The sequence below is a fragment of the Crinia signifera genome, chromosome 1 (genome assembly GCF_055691185.1).
Source record: "Crinia signifera chromosome 1, ASM5569118v1, whole genome shotgun sequence".
NCBI lineage: Eukaryota > Metazoa > Chordata > Amphibia > Anura > Myobatrachidae > Crinia > Crinia signifera.
In genome coordinates, this window is record NC_139217.1 from 155,129,445 (window position 1) to 155,152,556 (window position 23,112).

Genomic DNA, 23,112 nt, shown 5'->3' on the forward strand with positions numbered 1-23,112 from the left:
TCAGGGACACTTTTACAATCCCGTTGGTCTCTTCTCCTGGAGCCTACGGTCTCCCTCAGTGAATGACTATCATTAAGAGAGACCATAGGCTCAAGGAGAAGAGACCTACGGGATTGTAAAGGGTCCCTAAAAGACCACTTGGACCCCAATTGGGAATCCCCCTATGGTGACACTGTAGTGAAAATATCATCAATTGAGGACCCCCGGTAGGTGTACCAAACACCAATTATGCCCACAATATCCATTTTTTTTTCACAATTTATTGAGTAAATTGTATACTTTAACATGGCAAATCTTTATCTCAGTCTTAGGGGGGTATTCAATCTTCGGGTCACGGCAGACGAGCTTGCTCGCCCGCCGTGACCCAGTCCCGTTCTCGGTCAGCTCGACCGAGAACATGCAGGCGGGATTCAATGTCCCGCCTGCAGCGGGACGAGAAGGGGGCGTGGCCGCGAGTTGCGGCCGGGAAGTGACGAGATGCAGCCGGCAGCTCGTCACTTCCCGGCTGTTCTCGGCAGAACGAGCCTGACAGCTAGAGATGTCGGGCTCGTTCTGCCAGGAAACCCTGTTCAATGCTGTCGGGGAAGACCGATTGAATATCCCCCTTATTCTTTAACTTCTTACACTCCAAACCTTATCAATGCACCCATTGATTATTGCGATGGATGGATCGGTGGATTGGCCCGGCGGGTGTAGGGAAGAATGTAGCTTAATACACCCGTTCCCAGTGGTGCGGGTAGCGTGCGTTGCGTCATGACATCATGTGGCCAGGCCCGCGGACCTGCTCCCACACTCAGGGGCTACCCCACTATTTGGTAGAGACGCCCGGTGCATGTGCTTTACAGATCTCCAGACCTCAGAGACTGCTGCTTGCAGGATCGGTGAGGGGGAGCGGCAGTGGCAGGGAGCAGTAAAGTTGTAATTATGGCGAGGTAAGTAACGCCCACCCCGGTCTCCACGCACTCAGCGCCTGTAATTACACACCCTAGAAACTGTACCATTGAAAGTATAGAAATGGAGGTGTGGCCACGTCCCTTTCTGATTTTGTACCGATTTCTGACCGTCAGATGTTGGAGGGTATGTCATAGGTGCTAAATCTCAGGAGTGGATGTGGAATTCATGAACACATACAAGTTATCAACTCAGAAGCGTTGTGTTTCAAACAATAACACCACACCTGATTTCATTGCCGTCATTGAGTATCAATGCAAACACATTCTAACATTATGGTGGAATCTTTAACAAGGTCTTTGGCACAGCATACTGTAAGATGACATTTTTCAGCAATTTTGGAAATAAAAAAACTCCAAGGTTTTCCCGGGCAACGCCGGGTGGGTTAGCTAGTTATTAATATAACAAGAGCAGCAAATATGCATGTAACAATCATTGTGGCATTGTGTGAATTTAATCTTGTATACATCTTGTATACATCTTGTATACATGAGAAAAAACCTGCAAAGTATGAAATTTAGAATATTGCTTATATCGGACAAATAGTTTTTATGAATTGCAAACGTCACACATACACACATACACTTATACACTTATACACACACACACACACACATATATATGCTAGAAAGACACAAAAGCGGAGCGCTCCATAGTGCAAGTATTGTTTTCAAGTTTTGGTGATAAAATCCAATATAAAATGCATCTGCATCTGGTCACATACCACAAACGGCGGTTTCACACACCGCTGATGTATATCACATAAAGAGCCTCAGGAGAAAGGACTTGCGCACCAGTTATTTGTAATATATATATATATATATATATATATATATATATATATATATATATATATATATATATATATATATATATATATATATATATATATATATATAATGTGTGTGTGTGTGTATACGTATATATACATACATACATACATACATACGTGTGTGTGTGTGTATATATATATATATGTGTGTGTGTGTGTGTGTGTGTGTGTGTGTGTGTGTGTGTATATATATATGTATGTAGTGTTCCTTCTAGGAACTAAATGGGGCATGGTTTTGCTGCACGGGGGAAGGGGGAAGCATAAGAGGGGCGGACCGGGCCCGCCGACGTCAGTAAATGGGGCGGGCCTGGCCGCAAAGAAGTCCCTGAGCTGCCGGGAAAGAGACGGGCATCAGCATATACGGCGGCGCTGGGCTTCCCCGAGGCACACCGGCGGGACAGGCAGGCAGGGTGCAACGCCCCGCTAAAACAGCCTAGCGGGAACACTGTGTGTGAATGTGTGTGTGTGTGTGTGTGTATGGTATGTATATGTGTGTGTATATATATATATATATATATATATATATATATATATATATATATATATATATATATATATATATATATATATATATATATATATATATATATATAGTGTGTGTGTGTGTGTGTGTGTGTGTGTGTGAGTGTAGGTAGGTATGTATATATAATCTAAAATGTTGTCCTGATCTCACAGTTGGGCAGGTCAGTGGTACCTGCAGCAAGTGTACGGGCTGTTTGTGGACACACCTGTACACAAAGCCAGATGTATTGATATATTTATTTATTAACCGTTTCTTATATAGTGCACACATATTCCGCAGCACTTTACAGAGAATTTTTGAACATTCACATCAGTGGAGCTTACAATCAATATTCCCTACCACATGTACACAGACATACTAGGTTTAATTTATTTTTGGATTGTGGGAGGAAACCGGAGTACCCGGAGTAAGCCCACGCAAGTATGGGGAGAATATAAAAACTCTGCACAGTTAAAGCCATGGCGGTGAAGATATCACTGCCATCCGCTCTGCTACATGACTGATGCAATATGTCTGTGAATGACTTAGTTCACAGACATAGTTTGTACCTACTCATTGACCAGCTTACGATATATAGGCCTTTTGATTGAATGGCCGATATATCTGCCAATGTATACCCAAATTTGGACATCCGGGTCTGGCACAGTTGTGACGTGCTATTTACAGTTACGCTGCCATTTAAAAAAAGAAATTGTTCTGAAATAACATGGCTGTTTCTGGTGCAGAGCTGCTTGACAATACAAAAGCAAATGTGTAGAAACTTGCGCCCCTGGACTGCAGCATAGTTGTTACCAATGGTTACCACACCAATAGACAGATTTGCAAAAAATGGTAAAACTATTGCGCTGTCCACAATTAGCAAGTAATAGGAGTGAAGTTCTTCAATCCTCTCATACAACCAGTGACCTTCCAAGTAATTGGATTAAAACATACGGCAACGGGAGATTGGTCAGACGGACTCAGTAGTAGAAATTCCCATGCACAGTACCCAATCTGTGTTACTGACCTGTGTCCCTAGGGTGCCGGACGGCTCCCCGACAGTCGGGATTCCGACAGCCATTACTCCAATGTCGGAATCCCAACTGCTCCTTCGTGGGGGTCCACGACCCCCATAGAGGGAGAATAAAATAGTTGGCAAGCGCAGCTCGCCACCGTGCCCGCAGCGTGGCGAGCACAGCAAGCCCACAAGGGGCTTCATTGCGCTCCCCCCGCTGTGCAGTTGGGATTCCGATGTCTGAGTAATGACTGTCGGAATCCCGACTGTCGGTCTATTATACCACACCTTCTCCCTCGCCCTATTTGCATGTAAAGGTATCTTTTGTATCCACTGCTTGACGTTTTCAATAGCTTTATGCCTGCGTTCCATTCTGTCAAACTTTATTTTCTGTAATGGCTGATGACTCTCACTTTCTTGAGTGTCAGCTGTAAATTTGGTGATATTTCAGATTTTTATACTGTGGGGCAGAGTTGGAAGTAAAATGGGTGAAGGCTACCCAAGAGCAATGTGATTCTAACACCAAAGCTTTTAGGTGCATCATTTGAAATATACAGCAACATTTCGGGCAGCCAAGATACTTTTTCCAAGATTTAAATCCCAATTTGTAGTGCCTTGTTCCATGTGTTATGCTGCATCTACTATATCCTGGCACTCTTGATAAAACATTGCACACTGGAGTTCCCAGTCTAGTGGCAAGAAATCCTGCTTACATGTTGAGCAATGTTTGGAGATACTGTGTGTGTTGTGTTGTATTTTACAATGGTATGTAACCATAGTTTCCCTTTCCCTTGTTTTTCTTTTCAGTTTACCATACAATCAGTATTTTGGAGGAGTATCTGCCTTAAGCAAGAATCAGTTTCAAAGAATAAATGGATTTCCCAATAATTATTGGGGTTGGGGGGGAGAAGATGACGATATATACAATCGGTAGGAATTTTCATCAAAAATTTTACTTAATACAAAAAAGTTGTGTTTTTTTATTTTTTATATATATATGTATCTGTATCTGATATTTATGAGATCATCAAGAGTTTTTGTAAAGGCTGTTGGAAAATATCCAGGATCAGCCTGCATCAATGTGCTATTGTCTGACAGCCATTCTAGAACTTTGGGATAGATGTATGAAGCAGTGACAAGGGAGGAGAAGTGATATAAAGTGCCTGGTGCTTTATCACTGGCCAATCGGTTCCTAACTGTCCCTTCCTAAACCCAGCCTGTAACGTAACAGTCAGGAGCTGATTGGCCAGTGATAAAGTACCAGGCACTTTATCACTTCTCCTCCCTTTTATCACTGCTTCATACATCTATCCCAAAGTTCTATAAGGGTTGTCAGACAATAGCACATTGATGTGGGCTGATCCTGGATATCCTTTTATCCTTTTTCTTTTTTTACCCTCCATATTGCATTCAGCCTTTGTACCCCTTTCACATTGCACTTGTAAGCCGGTATATTGCCTTTTTTTAGCATTTTGAAACGGTACCAGCTGCAATGTGAAAGGTCCCTAGTCAATTTACCAGTTACAGAATACCGGCATTTGAAAAAGTTTTAAAAGCAGGATCCTACACGGTTCTGAGCCTTTTTCCTGCAGTCTGAATGGCCCAGAACCAGTTTGAACTACACATGATAATCTGCACAAGGGTCATTGGTTGTCTCCCTGCATGTTGTCACTGCCCACAAGCAGTGCCAGATTAAGGTCTAAATGGGCCTGGAGCTGAAAATTATCAAGGGCCTATTATGCGCAATAATAGGGGTTGTGGCCAGCACCTAATAATGTGGGGGGCGGGACCAGTGTTCTGTTGGGTGGTCTGCTCATGGGAGTGTCTCTATTTGTGTAAATACTTTCAACTAATTATATATGCCTGGAAAAGGCAGGGAGCTGGCATAGGAAAAATACAGGGAAATATATTGGCGGGTGCCCTGCAAAGGTGCACCCGCAGGGCGCCGATGTCCTAAGATACTTGTGGGGTGAGGCGGCACTCCAAAAATGACTAAAAGCCAAAACTTGGTAGACAACATTTCAGCACCTTTTATGTGGTCACCTAAATTTACCACATCATATACCCCTCATATAAATCATGCAACACAATAGTAACCTCCTTATGTTGTACTTGCCTCTTACACATTATGCCACATGGAATGAGCCAAAATTCACACTGACTGAGCCAAAATTCACACTATGGCACACGGATTGAGTCAAAATTCACGTTATGCCACACAGATTTAGGCAAAATTCACATTTCTTCCTCACCCTCCATGGCAGTCATTACTCTGGGTTATTTCCTCTTCTCCTATGTTTAGACAGGTAGATTTGACTCCGCCCACCTTGGGTATATATCCTCCCCTTCCTCCACACCCTGCAGTCTTTTTCCTGTCTCAAAGTTTAGGATAGTTAGATAGGTTTTTTGTTTTGTGCCTGGGCTACCTCAATTTTAAAGCTATTGTCCCTGCGTGACCAGGCTGTGGGGTGGCTCCCCAGCGGAAGAGGCACTCCTCAGGCTGCGTCCTGCGCTGTGTGCCTGGAATTGCTGCCAGATATCAGGCTGTGTTCTGTGGCATCCACTCTATTGCCCCTCCATGCTGAGTCCATGCTGGCAGCGGTGCAGCGCTGGGAACAGGTGGCTCAGTGCTTCAGGCAGGAGGTTGGCGGAAGCAGTAAACTAGGACGCCCGTGCTAAGGGCGGATGTGACGCTCGGGCGTCTGGAATGCAGGTCGGATTTGACGCTTGGACACTGCAACGCTGAGGCGGATGTGACGCGGCGGCGTCCGGAAGGCGCTTCTTAAAAACGCTGGATCTGACACAGTCACAGCTTGTATGCTGAACTAAGTGTGAAGACTGCAGAATGGATCCTGTAAGCGTTTCTACCTCCCCCACCCCCCCCCCCTGAAGCTGAAACTGCCATGGAGAGGTAAGCCCTCAGTGAGGCACTTGGTACTTGTGTAGTTTCACGGCGCCGCCGCGCGCACACTCTGTGTATGAAACTTGGCAGCTTGCCAGACGCTCTGTTTAACTGTGCGCGTGCCGCTCTAGCTGTTCTCAGTGCAGCGCGTGGCTGCTTTCCTTATGTAAGCTACGTTATCAGCGTAGGGCTGGGCAGCAGCAGCGCACAGTTCCACAGTAAAAAGCCGTGGGTGGTGCCTGGATTCAGACGCAAAACCGTTTGAAACTAGGCGCCTTGCAAGCCGCTAAGAAGCCGGGGGGTTTCTGGATTCAGACGCATAAGCAGATTTAGCTGGGTCTAGGGGTACACGATTAAAACCTGTCCACAATGCCAATAGTCGACGCAACAGCTGTCGACCTTGTAAATTCCACTATCCACGCCAACCCGAAGCATGGCGAGCGCAGCGGTACGCGTCCTACGACCTTTTCATACCCCCACTATCCACGTCGGCGTGGTTGAGAATAGAAATTGTGGCAAGCCACCGAGCCTGAAGCGTGGCGAGCGCAGCGAACCCCGCGAGGGGACGCGGACACCTGTGAAGGTATCCGCGTCCCCTCGCGGGGCTCGCCACGCTTCGGGCTCGGTGGCTCGCTGCGCTCGCCACACTTACTATTCTCAAACTCCACGCCGACGTGGATAGTGGGGGGTATGAAAAGATCTAATGCGTCTAAATTGCCGGGGTGTCCAGTTTACGTGCCCCCGTTGTCAGCGGTGCGCACGACTGCCTATTTCACTGTGGAACTACAAGTACCACAGTGACCTGTCAGCACTGGGCAGCGTGCGCTGCTGCTGCCCAGCGCTATGCTGATAATGTAGCTTACATAAGGAAAGCAGCCACGCGCTGTGCTGAGAACAGCTAGAGCGGCACGCGCACAGTTAAACAGAGCGTCTGGCAAGCTGCCAAGTTTCATACACTGTGTGCGCGCGGCGGCGCCGTGAAACTACACAAGTACCAGGCACTTTTATTGCTACATGCTATGCAAAGTTTAGGGCAGTTAAGTGATAGGCTTTTATCTATCTGATTCTAGTGTGTCTAAAGCTTCTGGAAAAAGGAAATCTAAGTCCAGCAATGTGCCCAGTACACGTATGCTATGTGACAAGGATTTCCCTACTGAAAAGGATGTCCATATATGCAAGGGCTGCAGGCAGCCGGCAGAGGCACAGTCTATGACCATGCTCCAATTAATGGAGTGGATGAAGAAATCCTTCGGTTTCTAAGGGTGAGTTGAAGGATGTGCAGGGGACCAAGAGAACAAGGTCCCAAGTCAGTTTAGACTGTGATGATGACGACACAGATTCTCTGTTGCTGATACAGGATACAGATGATACTGGTGACAAATCTGGGGAGATCCCTGAAAAGGAGAGGTCATACAATCCAGATTTGGTTGATAATCTCCTGAAATATATTTACAAAGTTATGGACATTTAAGATAAGGAGGAGGTCCGTGATGCCCTGTTTGAAGACAGGATTGTGTAAACTAGAAACTTCCCGGTGCATAAAGTGCTTATGGACCTAATGATTGGTCAATTTCAGAAAGCGGACAGGTCTAGTAACTTTAAAAGATTGGAACGGATGTTCCCAATCAAGGATGAAGCTTTTGAGAAATACTGTACTGTCCCTAAAGTTGTTTGCAGAAATATATGCAGAAGAGCATGGCTATCATGATGAAAGCCATTGATTTTTTTGTGTGAGGCATCTTTGGATGTAGTGGAGTACGCTGCTAAGACCATGGCGGCAGGTGTGGCTGCGCAGCTGGTCAGCAGATGCAAGTTCCAACAATAGACTAGCTTCATTACCCTATGAAGGGTCTTTATTATTTGGAAATAAATTGGAGTCAATTATCCAAAGAATGTCCTGTGTCACCTAGAGAACAGTTCAAGGAAGCCAGGGCCTATAGGCCTGGAAGGCAGTATGGTAGATTCTCTGGGTCTACAAGGCAGTCCTTACGTCAGGCCTCCAGAAGGTGGTTCAAGAAGTCCTGTCAATGAATGCACAGGAGAATCCATCCCAGTGGGAGGGAGACTATTGAAGTTTGTCCACCAGTGGGAAATGTCAGTACAGGACGAATGGGTCCTTTCAATACTAAAATATGGATACAGGCTGGAGTTCAAGCAGGTTCCAATAAGCAAAAGGTTTCTGAAGTCAAGAAACCCTACAGATTCAGAAGAGATACAGGCCTTGAGACAAATAATCAAGGATCTGTTAAAATCCAGAGCAGTAGAACCAGTTCCTTCCGGGGAGAAAGGGGACGGTTTTTACTCAAAAATGTTTTTGGTTCGGAAGCCATCAGGGGCATTTCGGACAATATTAGACCTCAGAGACTTAAACAAATACATTGTGGACAAAAAGTTTCATATGGAAACTCTGAAATCCATAATACAAGGAATAAGGCAGGCAGATTTCATGGCATCGGTGGATCTGAAAGATGCCTACTTTCATGTACCCATTCACCCAAAGCACAGAAGGTTTCTCAGGCTTCATGTGTTGAACCAACATCTGCAGTTCACATGCCTCCCATTTGGCCTATCGGCTTCCCCAAGGATCTTCACAAAGGTCATAGTGAGTCTTGTAGCCTACATAAGGTTACAGGGGATAGCCATGTGGTCCCATCTGGACGATCTCCTAATCTGCGGAAGATCAGAGCTGGAGGTAGAACTAGCAGTTCAAAATGCAATAGAAATTCTACAGACGCATGGCTGGCTGGTCAATCGAGACAAGTCATCTCAAACCGTGTCAGAATCTGTAGTTCTTGGGCGTAATGATAAATACTACCCAGTTCACGATTTCTCTGTCCCAAGAGAGGTGCGTCAAGTTCCAGGAGTTAGCTGCCTTCGTTCAGAGTCAGACGAAGTCATCTCTGCGTCTAGTTCTTCGTCTTCTGTGGATGATGTCGTCCACCATAGACATAATCCCGTGGGCAAGGTGGTGGATGAGGATTCTGCAAACAGAAACCTTGGCTCTCAGAGGGCATTTAGACCTAAATACCAAGGTAGAATTAAGTCAAAGTGCAATAGATTCTCTGGTATGGTTGCAAAGTCCACTCCTGAAACACAGAAACACTCCGCTATCTCAGCCTCATTACGTGACATTGACCACAGACGCAAGTTCCTCTGGTTGGGGGGCACATATGCAGGAAGCAAGCTGTCAAGGCCTGTGGTCCAAAACAGAATGCACAATGTCTTCCAACCAAAGGGAAAAGCGAGCAGTAGTAAATGCAGTGTGTCACTTTCAAGATCAAGTAAAGCACAAGCATCTAAGAATATTGTCAGACAACACCTCCGTAGTGGAGCACAAAAAGTCGGGCCTTGTTGGAAGAAGTCGCAAAAATATTGCCGTGGGCAGAATCAAATCTGCTGTCACTGTCAGCTCTGCATGTCCCTGGAGAAAACAATACTCTGGCAGACTTCCTCAGCAGGGAACAAGTATGGCCAGGGGAATGGGAGTTACATCATCAGGTGTTCAGGGAGGTAACCCAAAGATTCGGGGTCCCTCAAATAGACCTCATGGCAACACACATAAACAGGAAGGTTCAACGCTTCTTCTCGAGGTACCATCTTCCAGAGTCAGAAGTAGTCGATGTGTTCTCCCTAAAGTGGGATTTTAAACTCGCTTATGTGTTTCCCCCATTCCCGATGATTTCTCGCATTCTGAAGAAAATACGGCAGGAGCAAGCCACAGTGGTGATTATTCTCCCTTACTGGCCCAGGCGGAGCTGGTTCCCAACTGTCCTCAGGATGGCGGTGCAGGGGCCTTGGACTTTGCCGATGATCCCCGATCTACTGCATCAGGGTCCACTACTGCATCCAGGTATCAAAACCTTGAAATTGACTGCCTGGATGTTGAGTGGGCGATTCTGACAGAGAAAAGGGTGTCAGAGCAGGTGGCAGGCTTTCTGTTGAAGGCAAGGAAAGCAGTTTCTTCAAAGATATATCACAAGATCTGGAAGAGATTCCTGTCCTGGGCTCAGGCATATCCTGAGAACATAAGGTTTGGAACGCCTTGTGTCCTACAATTTCTCTATGATGGCTTTGTGCTGGGGCTGGCAGCTTCAACCTTAAGAGTTCAGATTTCTGCTCTGTCTGTCGTCCTGGATAGGAAATTGTCAGATGATCCACTCATCAAAAGGTTCATACAGCCATTAAAGAGAGAACGTCCAAGAGTTAAAGAGCCATTGGCTCCATGGGTCTTAAATCTGCTTCTGAACGTCCTTATGTCCGCTCCCTTTGAGCCATTGGACAAAGTATCTTTGAAATATGTGACCTGGAAGGTCATCTTTCTAACAGCAGTCAATTCTGCCAGGAGAGTGAGCGAACTTCAAGCTCTTTGGTCAGAACAGCCGTACTTAAATATCTTTCCTGATAAGATAGTATTAAGAACAAACTTCTTACCAAAGGTTGTCTCAGGGTTTCACCTGAATCAGGAATTAGTCTTGCCAACTTTCATTCCAAATCCAAAAGATGCAGACGAGGAAAGATTGCATAATTTGAGCAATTTCAGTCTGTCTTCTGAGAGTAAGTGAGTTTCGGAAGGTGAAACAGCTCTTCATTTTCCACTCAGGACCAAGGAAAGGAGAAGCAGCCTCTAAAGGAACGATAGCCCGACGGATCAAGGAAACTATCACGTTTGCCTATAGAGAGAACAACTTGGAAGTTCCAGAGAAGCTAAGGGCACACTCCACTAGGGCAGTCTCGACGTCGTGGGCCAACAGAGCACTGCTCTCAGCGAAAGAAATATGTGCCGCAGCTACATGGTCTTCCATCCATACTTTTTTCCAATTATTATAATTTGGATGTATCTCCCACCCACTTTGGGAAGGTGGCGCTCCAACAAGCTGTACTGTGATTATGGAAAATGGTTTTTAACACTGCGCTCTGCCTGTGTGGTGTCCTATGCTAAACTCAGGTGCTGCTTTTCCCTAAGGGTATCCCTGTCCTATATTGCTTATAGTGAAGAAGGTTAGAAAATGGGAAAGCGCTATCCTGATGGTGTTGGAAAAAGGCTAAGTATTGTGGAAAGAAGAATTAGTCGAATACTGAAAGGTAAAATGAAATGAGGTATTTATTAATAGGTTTAAGATATTATGTGTGAGCCAGACTCTGTAATACCGACAGGTGGGGGGGGGGGGGGCTTTTGCTGCAGGGGATACTGGTCGGCAGTACTGGGTGGTGTTGCAGCCTTGTTACCCTAGGGGTAATGGGTACCCTTGGTGGGTGTAAGTGGTGTTTCTATACACCTATTAGGGGTCCCCAATTGATGGGAATCTTCCTACACAGGTGTCGCCCGGGGAGAGTTCCCAATGGGTTTTCAGTTAGTCTGTACTAGACTACTTTAGCTACCGTGGGTCCTGAGCCCAGGACCTACGGCCTCCCCTGACGATCTGTGTGGGAAGTGAACAGTTAGAGTGCGACAGTCTGGCTGGGTGGAGTGTGCAGAGAGGTGCCTCAGATGGGCTTCAGGCGATTCCAGCTGGAACCCCCTTACAATCACATAGGTGGATAACCTATGCCCTCTCTGCTCCTACACTTGAAGCAGTGTCCGTGGTGTGTCCTCACCAAGTACTGCTAGCGGCGTCCCGCATAGCAGCGTGTGTGCACAATCACTCACGGTTTGCTGGGCGTCTGTAGAGGATGTCTGTCTGGGTTTTTCTCCGTCCGGAGCGGGTCCCAGGGCTCCCCTCGCACCCTCTGCGTCAGGATGTCTTCCGGGTCTTAGGTATCGCGAGACTATGGATGTGTGATGTTCGTGCAGCGCCTGCTGCTGGATCTGTGGATCGTTGTTTCTTCCTGCGAGGAAACAGTTATAACAAGTCTGTGGTTGCTGTGCGGAAGTCCTAGTCCTGTGTAAGCTGGCTTACACAGGACTAGGACTTCCGCACAGCAACCACAGACTTGTTATAACTGTTTCCTCGCAGGAAGAAACAACGATCCACAGATCCAGCAGCAGGCGCTGCACGAACATCACACATCCATAGTCTCGCGATAGCCGAGACCCGGAAGACATCCTGACGCAGAGGGTGCGAGGGGAGCCCTGGGACCCGCTCCGGACGGAGAAAAACCCAGACAGACATCCTCTAGAGACGCCCAGCAAACCGTGAGTGATTGTGCACACACGCTGCTATGCGGGACGCCGCTAGCAGTACTTGGTGAGGACACACCACGGACATTGCTTCAAGTGTAGGAGCAGAGAGGGCATAGGTTATCCACCTATGTGATTGTAAGGGGGTTCCAGCTGGAATCGCCTGAAGCCCATCTGAGGCACCTCTCTGCACACTCCACCCAGCCAGACTGTCACACTCTAACTGTTCACTTCCCACACAGATCGTCAGGGGAGGCCGTAGGTCCTGGGCTCAGGACCCACGGTAGCTAAAGTAGTCTAGTACAGACTAACTGAAAACCCATTGGGAACTCTCCCCGGGCGACACCTGTGTAGGAAGATTCCCATCAATTGGGGACCCCTAATAGGTGTATAGAAACACCACTTACACCCACCAAGGGTACCCATTACCCCTAGGGTAACAAGGCTGCAACACCACCCAGTACTGCCGACCAGTATCCCCCGAAGCAAAAGCCCCCCCCCCCCCCCCCCACACCTGTCGGTATTACAGAGTCTGGCTCACACATAATATCTTAAACCTATTAATAAATACCTCATTTCATTTTACCTTTCAGTATTCGACTAATTCTTCTTTCCACAATACTTAGCCTTTTTCCAACACCATCAGGATAGCGCTTTCCCATTTTCTAACCTTCTGTACTGTGATTATGTTTAATATATCCTTCTTGAGCATCATCTAGTTGTGTGATTTTTCATTGTCCCTCCCTTATTATAGTTTTGCTTTGGTACATCCCAGAGTAATGGCTGACATGGAGGGTGAGGAAGAAGGGATCTAATTATACTTACGATAATTCCGTTTCTTCCGATCCACTCCATGGCAGCCTAGATTTCCCTCCCTGTAATTATCCTTTATATAGGAGACACTCAAAAGACTGCAGGGTGTGGAGGAAGGGGAGGATATATACTCAAGGTGGGCGGAGTCAAATCTACCTGTCTAAACATAGGAGAAGAGGAAATAACCCAGAGTAATGGCTGCCATGGAGTGGATCGGAAGAAACGGAATTATCGTAAGTATGATTAGATCCTTTTGCACATGGATTGAGCCGATTTACACACTATACCAAACGGATTGAGCAATAATGCACAATATGCTTCATAAATAGAGGCATTGCGCGCCCAAAAATTTTTTTTACACCATAATGCCCATTACATGTTTAGCCGCACGCACCCCATAATGTCCATTACGTATTATGCCAGACACCATAATGCCTATTAAAAATGATGCTACATAAGTGCTGCTTACCTACATGCTCATTGCCATGTGGGATTACATGCTCATTGCCATGTGGGATTACATGCTCATTGCCATGTGGGATTACATGCTCATTGCCATGTGGGATTACATGCTCATTGCCAAGGGGGAGTACATGCTTGCAGTAACTGGGGGACAGCCACCGCCAGGCAGAAATACATTTGAAATAAATCCCCTTTTACACCAGAAAATGCAGAGACTTAACCGGGAATATGGTCCCTGAAAAAAAAATCGGTTTAACTGCAGTATCTCTGGAACCAATGAACCCATATGGACCAGCCTGGTATCAGATTGAAGGCCCAGCGATTTGGGTTTGACTGAATAATGCCAGAGGGGGAACTGCCAGCCGTTGGAACTGGGTAGGGGTCGGAATTAGCAAACCCATGTTATCCTATGGGGAAAATGTTTGCCTGGCAGTATCTCCAGTTCCCGGGGGGCTAACGACACAGGGCTGGGCTCGTTGGACAGCCACGGTCATCAGCTACAAAATGGGCCTATTTGGAGAGTGGGCCTGGAGCTGTAGCTCCATCAGGCCTATTGTTAATCCGGCCCTGCCCACAAGCAGGAATTGCATAATGGAGTTTTATTGCAGAAGCCGTTTTTTTATGGGTGAAACGGGTTGAATGTGAAAGGTACAAAAACGGTATATAAACAGTAATATACTGGTTACAACATGCAATGTGAAGGGGTTTAACTGGCTTTTGACCCGTTTTATGAAACGTTTACAAAAATGGGTTGAAAGCAGTATTATTTTAAGCCCATTTTGGAAATAAATAAAAAAAATCTATTTTTCATGGCAGTATTAACTACAAACTTTAGTGTCCCAATTGTTGCTTTGGGTAAAATTACTATAAAGTAGATTTGCACAGCCTCTCATTTCCTTTAATTAATCTTCCTGTTCCATCTTTCATTGTCTGCAATGTGTTTATATTGTGTGCATGTTCTGCTTTTAAGAATGTATTGAAAGGTCATATTGAAAGTGTATTCCTTATTAGGCTGTACTTTGAAATGTATATGTATAAAAGAAAATAAGTTTTCCCAGTTCTTATGTCACCTGATGTCACAAGGAAGTATTAAATATCATTGTTCAAAACCCCTTGTGATCTTATCCAGCTCAAAGAATGGGATGTTCTTTTGATGTAGCCATAAGCTTAGGGGTTGGTTCAATAAGGGGTCATTCGGATCCTCTGAGCCCTTCTCACAACAAGTTGGCAATGTAAATGGCTTTTGGAATTAATTTCCAAACATAAAAAAAAAAAAAAGATCAGACAATTAGTGCAAACCGCTCAGTGGTACAGTGAGTGTCTTTTTTTTTTGTACCCCAAAATACTGTACATGACTGCAAAATACTACAAAAAACAATTGCTGGCTGTCATTTAACCAATATTAGAAAAAACAATGTAAACACATAAAATCAGCTAAAAATCCTCCAGCACTTCCTTGTGGCCACTAACAACTGTCTGTATAGTCCGGCTATAACAATTTTTTTTAATGCAGTTCTCCTACTCCCTCACTGTAATGCTGGGTACACACCAGAACGACCATGATCGTGCGACCTTGAAATCATACGATGGTCGCACGATCTGTTGGAGCTCACGATCTGTACCCAGTCAAAGGGAGAATGACAAATTCTTACTGCAGCAGATAAAATCTCCAAAGCGACCAAACAACCAGCGGGGATGTGCATTGGATCGGAATCCCATTGAAAAATGCCCAATTCTGCTTTTTTTTTTTTTTACATACAATCGGTCGAAATTGGGTGAATTGAGCCTAAATCAATCTGGTGTGTACCCAGCATTAGTCATTTTAAGGTGAATGTATGCAAGTTCCCTTTTACTATCTAGAGCATATGATCGCTGGAACTAGTGTGACAAATAAAAAAGGTAAAATCTCTCAAATAAAAATTCTAGATATTGTGTGCTCTCACAGAAAACAAGTACATGCTCTTAAATTGTACATGCTTTTAAATGGTATTTATTTAAATAATTAAAGGTATTGTAAAACAAATTTCATGTTCTGATTGTTTGAATAGTTATTTGCATGACATCGACAATCAAACAGCACAAACAAAATTAACTAGATTCAATTAATTCAGTATATAGTATAAAAAGATACTCTTTTTTGTGCATCGTTTCATTCAAATGTAATAAGGTTGTCAGCTACAGGTTAGCTGGTATTATAAAGCTGTTGGTGGTGGTGTTAATCGTTAATCTCACCCGGATCTCAAGGACTACCTAATCAAACATTTGTCTATGGGTTGCCGCTGTTTCACCAACCAGTTTTTTGCTAGTGTTCCAGCTGTAAGGAGAATGCCTGCTAGGGCTTGTATGAATCCCTGCACACACTGTGGAATCTCAAGTGGTCTCTTGGGTTTATATAGGATAGAATAGTATAGAGTTTGACAATGTGTACTTGTACAATGTGCACTTGTTTTGAATAGCAGATAAATATCTCTAGATAATCTGCACTGGAAATAGGAATTTAAACATTAAATGGACATCAGAAATGTTTTTATTTTGCCTTGTTTCATTTATACAGGATCGTTTCTAGCGGGATGTCCATAACTCGTCCAGATAGCGTTATTGGAAAATGCCGTATGATCCGTCATGAACGAGATGAAAAAAATGATCCTAATCCTAAAAGGTAGTTTATGCTTCCCTAATATCTTTTAGCATATTATTAAAAATCAGATTTTGGAAGGGTTTTTAAATTTGGCAAGTTTCCATGTTGATCATACAGCCTCACTTTAGACATAATCTGACTGGTAGATAACTGAAGTCTTTGACTAAAGTTCTTGTGACATGTCAAGGCACAGAACTATACAAAGTAGCACTGCACACCAAAGAAGTCACCATGTTCACTTCAGTCATAAATTCGTAATTCGAGCTCAGCACAGGCCATTGGAGAGCACTGATCTTCTTCAATTTAAAGAGTGGTCAGCAGGAGCGTTTTTTGACCAACTGTGAGCTGCTTTTTGGGAGGAAGAACAACCCTAACCAGTTGTATGCCAGTTGTAAACCAGGTGTATGCCGGGGTGACCATAGCACAGTTAGAGATGGTCACCTGCATCTCCTCATGATCCATCTATGAAACGATTGGCCTAAGTAAGGTGTGTGCACTCCCCAATGGCTGATTTGAGAGCATACAGATGCTCAGATCGCTTGGTGTTGCAACATGCTTGGCATTCGCTGACACTCAATGTGGGAGTTCATAGGTGGCATTGATTCCTGTATCTACGGTTTTGACCCAGTAGACATCAGTTGGAAGTGCACCACTACTGAAGTTCTAGTCACGTTGCTAACAATCCACACATGCAGCGCATTGTCACTGGGGTCTGGTATGCGCATTGTCACTGTATTGCATGCTGGGTGGCATCTGATCCCCCTTCTCTCCCCTCCTGTATAACGGTTGTTGACATTACTGTCTCTCATGAGAGGTTTATGTATCAAAAGAAAATGTCCCTCAAAGTTTGAGATCTGGTCGTTGTGGCAGGACTCTTCGATATTCCTTTGCTGTTCCATTGACCATCCGCCTGGGTCGACATAACCATAACATTTTATGGTATAGATGTTATATGTATGTATGTGTGTATGTATATATACACACACTCCACTGGACCGGCACACTCTGTCAATAGTTCAGCGTTGCTGCGTGCCCTTGTCACAATACATATAGGGCAGGGTTCCCAAAGTCAATCAGGAACAAACACGGCACTGCAGCGTCTTCATCAATTGTAGTTTTATTATGCCTCGACGGGCCGTTTTGGGGACGACACCCCTTTATCCTCTTGAGGCATAATAAAACTACAATTGATGAAGACGCTGCAGTGCCGTGTTTCTTCCTGATTGACTTTGGGAACCCTGCCCTATATATCTATCTATATATATATATATATATATATATATATATATATATATATATATATATATATATATATATATATATATATATATATATATATATTCTTTTACTTGCTATTTTTTTCTATTTTCTGTTTTTCTTTTTTTATTCAGTTTTGAATATATTTGAAAATTGATAACAATACTTGATTGTTTTTTTTTTAAAGTGTAATTAATTTTACCAAAATATATTATAACCTATTGTGAGACTTCCAATAGAATGCAGCAAAATAAGTAACCTATTGACTATTCTAGACCCAGGCAGATGATACCACGGCTTTGCATGATGCTGCAGTAATGTATGTATATAGCGCAGCAAGTATCCCTTATCCAAAAGGCTCGGGACAAGAAGCATTTTGGATAGCGGATTATTCCGTATTTTGGAATATTTTTACATTTTATTGAGGTATTTTGCATTTATATGGCATAAAAAACACATGAAATACACACAAATATATTTTATTTGTGCATGAAACATGGTTTTAAAACACAAAGTTTGTGTACCATCTCAGACACTGAGTTTGAATGCCAAGCAATCCTTTTTTTTTAACGTATTTAGTGCCAGCTACAGATCATGTCCCCAGTAGGTTCTGAAGACTGGTTTTCGGAATAATTTGGATAATAGATATTTGGATAAGGGATACTCAACCTGTACCTGAGACTTCAGATTCCCCAAACCTCAAATATTCACAAGTAGTGAGATAGAAGGAATTGCTCGAGGACTTAACCAAAATGTTCAAAAGAAATGTTTTATATAACTGTATGCACTCTTTTATGTAGAATTGCTACATCATCACAAAAAGTCATTTGCTGTATTTATTTATTTTTCAGATTTGATCTGATTGCACGTACAAGACAAACCATGAAATCAGATGGAATAAACACTCTTACATACAAAGTAATAAAGACTGAAAGGTTTGCTTTGTACACAAAAATAACAGTGGACATTGGCCCTTTGCCAAGCTAACAGATTGGGAATGATTCTCTGAGGAGTGCCATCGTACTGGTATAATGGTGACGTCGGACATCTTCAGGAGTAACTTTTTTTTTTTCTTTTTTTCTTTTTTTTAAATCCAGATTTTAAAAAGACATTTTACAGATATACAGCCTCATCTTGAGCACTCACACAGGCTATGTAATCTGATTGCGCTGTAGAAATCTATTTGCTATCTGGGAGGGAAGTGGGGGTGATCAAAGTTCACTTCTGGCTAAATTGAAAAAAGGTCTTCAATTGAATGTATTGCTGTACAATTCTGCTGCTGCTATGTATTTTGGATGTTTACAGGCTTTGTTGTCTTATTATTTCCAGTTAAATATGTGACCTTTCCAACAGGGCACAGTTCATGAGCCAAAGTATATTTGTGCACCTTTATTGAAATCTACATTGAAGGCTATTTTTTATATTGGTTACAGTTCAATATATAACATCTTTTATTGTAATGTATGTTGCTGTACATAAATTATTTAGATTTGGTCAAAGATAGAACTATTAGAAAATGCTACATACATATGTTTTTCAAATATCGTGGATGGTGTCATATTGATACTGTTGAACAATTGATTTTTGTTGCTACAAAACAAAAAAAAAGCTATGTTCTGACACAACATTCAGGGGAAAACAAACTGGTAAAAAAAAACATTTTACATGGACTGTTCTGACACAACAATAAATTGCAGTCCGTTAATATGCTGTATATTGTGGTAGGAGGAGGGATTGGGTGAAAAGAAAAATCTGGTCAGCAGTGTCTTACAGACATTGCTTAGCTTTTGCTGAAGAAAAACTGTAAGCGCAAGGGGACACATTTGCATAGGTATCAGATTGGTCTTAAAGATTCAGTTTGTTACTTTTAGCTGGTTGTGAAACTTTAGATGTCTTTTTAATAACTAATGGAAAATGAATCTCAATGTCGTAGTAGAGCATTCATTATCCAAAGATCTACTATTTTTTTATTGTGTGTAATGCGTTGAAGGTCCTCCTTGACTAGCCAGAATTTTTTAATAATTTGGCCCTCAACCTGCTGTTGGAAAAGGTAATTATACAAAAAAAAACTTCTATGGTTTGGATGGTTTTTTTTTTATGTTTAGCATATTGAAATAATTATTTAGAAAAATGTTTAATGTTAAATTATATTAATATTGTTCAGGTAAATATGTTGCACAAATTGTCTATTAATTCAGGCCAAAGTACCTTTGAAAATCTAGATCATCCTGCTTTGTTTTGCTTGCAAGCATGCAGCTTAATGGTTATAACGGAATCATTTTTTTTCTCTTTTTATATTTTTATTAGATGTGGAAGTTTATCTTTTGCATATCAAAGTGCCTTGTATGTTCTTTTCTCCGTTTTTTTTTTCAGAAAAAAACAATGTTTATGAAGCAGTGTTTTATTAGCTTTCATTTTCTGAAGTGTTTAACACTTATAGACTTATTACACATAGGGGCAGGCTCAATTAGGTACGGTCCTTTCTGTGTGGCTGTAGCTTCAGGTTTAACGCTGAGTTATTGAATTAAGAATAGGAAATTTCTACATGCAATCGGCTGATGCATCTGGGATAAGTACCTGCATCTATGGCATTACCCGGCGTGGTAATTTACAGTGTGTGTACTTTATGCTGATTTTTTTTCTTACAGTTCGTGAGGATAATACAGTGTTAAGTGCACCCACTGGGGCATACTGCACAGGGAAAGGCAGTAATTTATTAGCTCCTGGTTTAATTGGCTGCTGAGCTTGCCGCACAGCTTGTAGCCTTGGGATTAACACCCAGAGTTAGCCCAGCAGTAGTCCCAGTGGCTAATTCAGTCTGCCCCACAGAACATCCTTTTTCTTCATCACTCTTAAATGAAAAGTGCTTTATTGGATATCTGGGATTTTATTATGTTTCATTAATGACCACTGATCTTGTAGTTCTCAGATTCATTATCAATTTTGTAAGCAAGAGTCTATTTAGGATGGAAGCATTGAGGATACTTACCATAAATCATATTCGCTGGACAAAATACAGTTTATTGGTATGGATTTTGTGCTCAATTTAGCAGGGTTGGTATGGAATCCTCGATGTGTTACCATATAAAATTGAACATAATAAAAAATGTGCCCAATCTCTGTCAGCACATTCTTATGAATACAAGAAATTCCAGTTGTGAAAACAAAATAAATGCTATTTTATGTGTATAATTAAGTAATACATGCACACAAATGTTTACTGTCAATATTTATAAATGTATTTGTAAACCGTGTAATGCAAAGCATATTTTTATACATGGAGTTCTATAATAAACTTGAGTCCACTTTGAACTATTATTCCAACTGCTTTCTTCCAAAACGGTAAAACAATTTGATTTAAAAAAAAAAAGTTAAATCGCTTTCAAGACCTCTCCCAAAGTAGTGTTCAGTATGGGAAATATAATTACATTTAGTGCAATATTTTTTCTAAGCAGGGTATTTAAAAACGTTTGGAAATAGATAAAATTGTTAGAGATAAACTACCATCCAATCAGCTCCTGTCAGTTTGCAAGCAGAGTCTGTTAAATGTAAAGCTGGGTACACATCTATACAATCCCTGTTTTCTTCCGACCGTTCGACCAACCATAGACGTGTCGGACCGTCCACAAACAGCCGATACGCGCGTACACACCTGTACAATTTAACTTGCGACGTCTGATGTACTCCCGTTCAAACAGTCGTAAGAAAAAGATTGTACCACCATACACAGTCTCTGGATTTGGGCTATTGACACATCATATATGAACAAAATTATCATAATGGGCTTGGTTAAGGGCATACTTATAGCAAACCACTATATAGACGGGTTACGCAAAATTAGTCAGCCGGCAGGGTGAGTACGACAAACTGCTATATAGACAGGTTATGCGTCTAAATTAGTCAGCCGGCAGGGTGACTAAAGTTCTATATAGACGGGTTATGCGTCTAAATTTTAGTCAGCCGGCAGGGTGACTAAAATGTAGACGTATAAACCGTCTATGTAGAAGTTTAGTCACCCTGCTGGCTGACTAAAATTTAGACGCAGCAGAGAGATTGATCCGTACAGTCTTGTTTCCCAAGGGAGTTGTACGTATATTATTTCTCCCTTCCCAGCTCTTGTATAGAGCACTTGTATGTCTGTAACATTTGTCTACTCTTAAGACAATGTTGCTATGTAGCAATACTTTGTTGCTAAACTCTATTCATTAGAGTCTGGAAATAATGAGACCGCTTCCAGCAATAGCTGTATCTTTCTATTTCTTTGATGAGAATTATTTGTTGGAGGTCACACAAAATAATTGTTCCTGAGCTGATTTATTGAAAAAAGATTGTGGCAGCAGATGTACACCCTCAGTTACATTGAGTATTGAATTATGGGGTTGTGGATTTCTCCGGCTGTTAGTACAGTATATTTTGTATACTGTATATGTTGTTTAATACCTCATATATATGATCTGTTCTTCACACATGATAGAGTTGCTGTGATTTTGCAGTCATTATATTGATAGAGACCTATATCTGCGGCTATTGCAATTGCACCTGACGCTTCCTCCGTCTCTAACAGGCTGTTAGGGAATTGGCTGATTTTTTAGAATTTATTATGTGGACTGATATCCAGATTTTTGTATATTTATCTGAATCCACAATTGATTCTATTTGTATAGGCGTATATTGTCAGCGCAATTGACCCGTTCGGCAGTATTATGACTGGTTGCTGTTTAATCTCTCATATGAGGGCTGTTTTTAAGATATAGTATAATAGCTGCTGCCCACATATATTTCACAATGATGTTCTAAATAGAGATCTAGAGAGAATGTAGCAGCAGGGTTTTTGAGCGCTAGGGACAGGTGTGCTGTGATGTGTACAGATAGCTGCCCTCTGGTAGAGGGATGCCACCCTCAATACAAGGTGCACAAAGAAAAAGAACCAGTAGGCGCCTTCTGTACACTTAAAACAATTTATTTACCAAATATCACAAGAAAACATGAAAACATGTATAAATAAACAATAAAACAATGATGCATGCATGCATGCACAATAACCACAATTATTCTAAAAAGCCATTCAGATGCAAGTGCATAATGTTTGTAACTATAGTTACCAGTTCCTTTTTAGGACAAGTGGGGCGTTGAGGTTGGCAAATGTTTCCTGAAATTGAAAAGGCCGCCTGAGCGCGGCGAAACGCGTCTTGTGAGGAGCTATTCAGAAGTGTAGACAGCTGAGGACCGGCGGGGAACACTGACGGCATTAGACCGAGAGGAAACATCTGCCATATCGGCTTGAACCAACCCGCGACAACCCGGTTCCTGCAGCTGACACATTTAGCCGACAAACGAAGCTTCATCCGGCAGTTACCACACACGGTGGTTTGTGCGCCTGACAACAGCGCACCCAAGAGCGGCTGTCACCTGCTGCTCACCCTTTGGAGTATCGTGCAGTCCGGCTGCAGTCAGATCCACTGGCCGGACAAAGCAAGTGTGGAAAACCTCACAAAAGGTACTGTGACCTAATAAATAACACACTGAGCAACTTACATGTCAGATGGTCACAGGAGGTTGCATTGTCCAATAAAAGACTGACCTTTATATAAAAACATCAGCATTTAAGGAAAGGACTTTACC

The 23,112-nt window shown here is 42.8% G+C and overlaps 1 protein-coding gene across 1 annotated transcript in view; it reads left to right on the forward strand.

The window, feature by feature from the left end:
- Positions 1–20,802, forward strand: part of B4GALT1 (beta-1,4-galactosyltransferase 1) — an 87,655-nt gene extending 66,853 nt beyond the window's left edge. The window contains exons 4-6 of the mRNA XM_083174904.1: positions 4,108–4,230; positions 16,150–16,254; positions 18,342–20,802. Coding sequence (XP_083031030.1) covers positions 4,108–4,230; positions 16,150–16,254; positions 18,342–18,477 — 364 coding nt within the window. The 3' untranslated portion in view covers positions 18,478–20,802. The remainder of the gene's footprint in view (positions 1–4,107; positions 4,231–16,149; positions 16,255–18,341) is intronic.
- Positions 20,803–23,112: the final 2,310 nt, after the last annotated feature.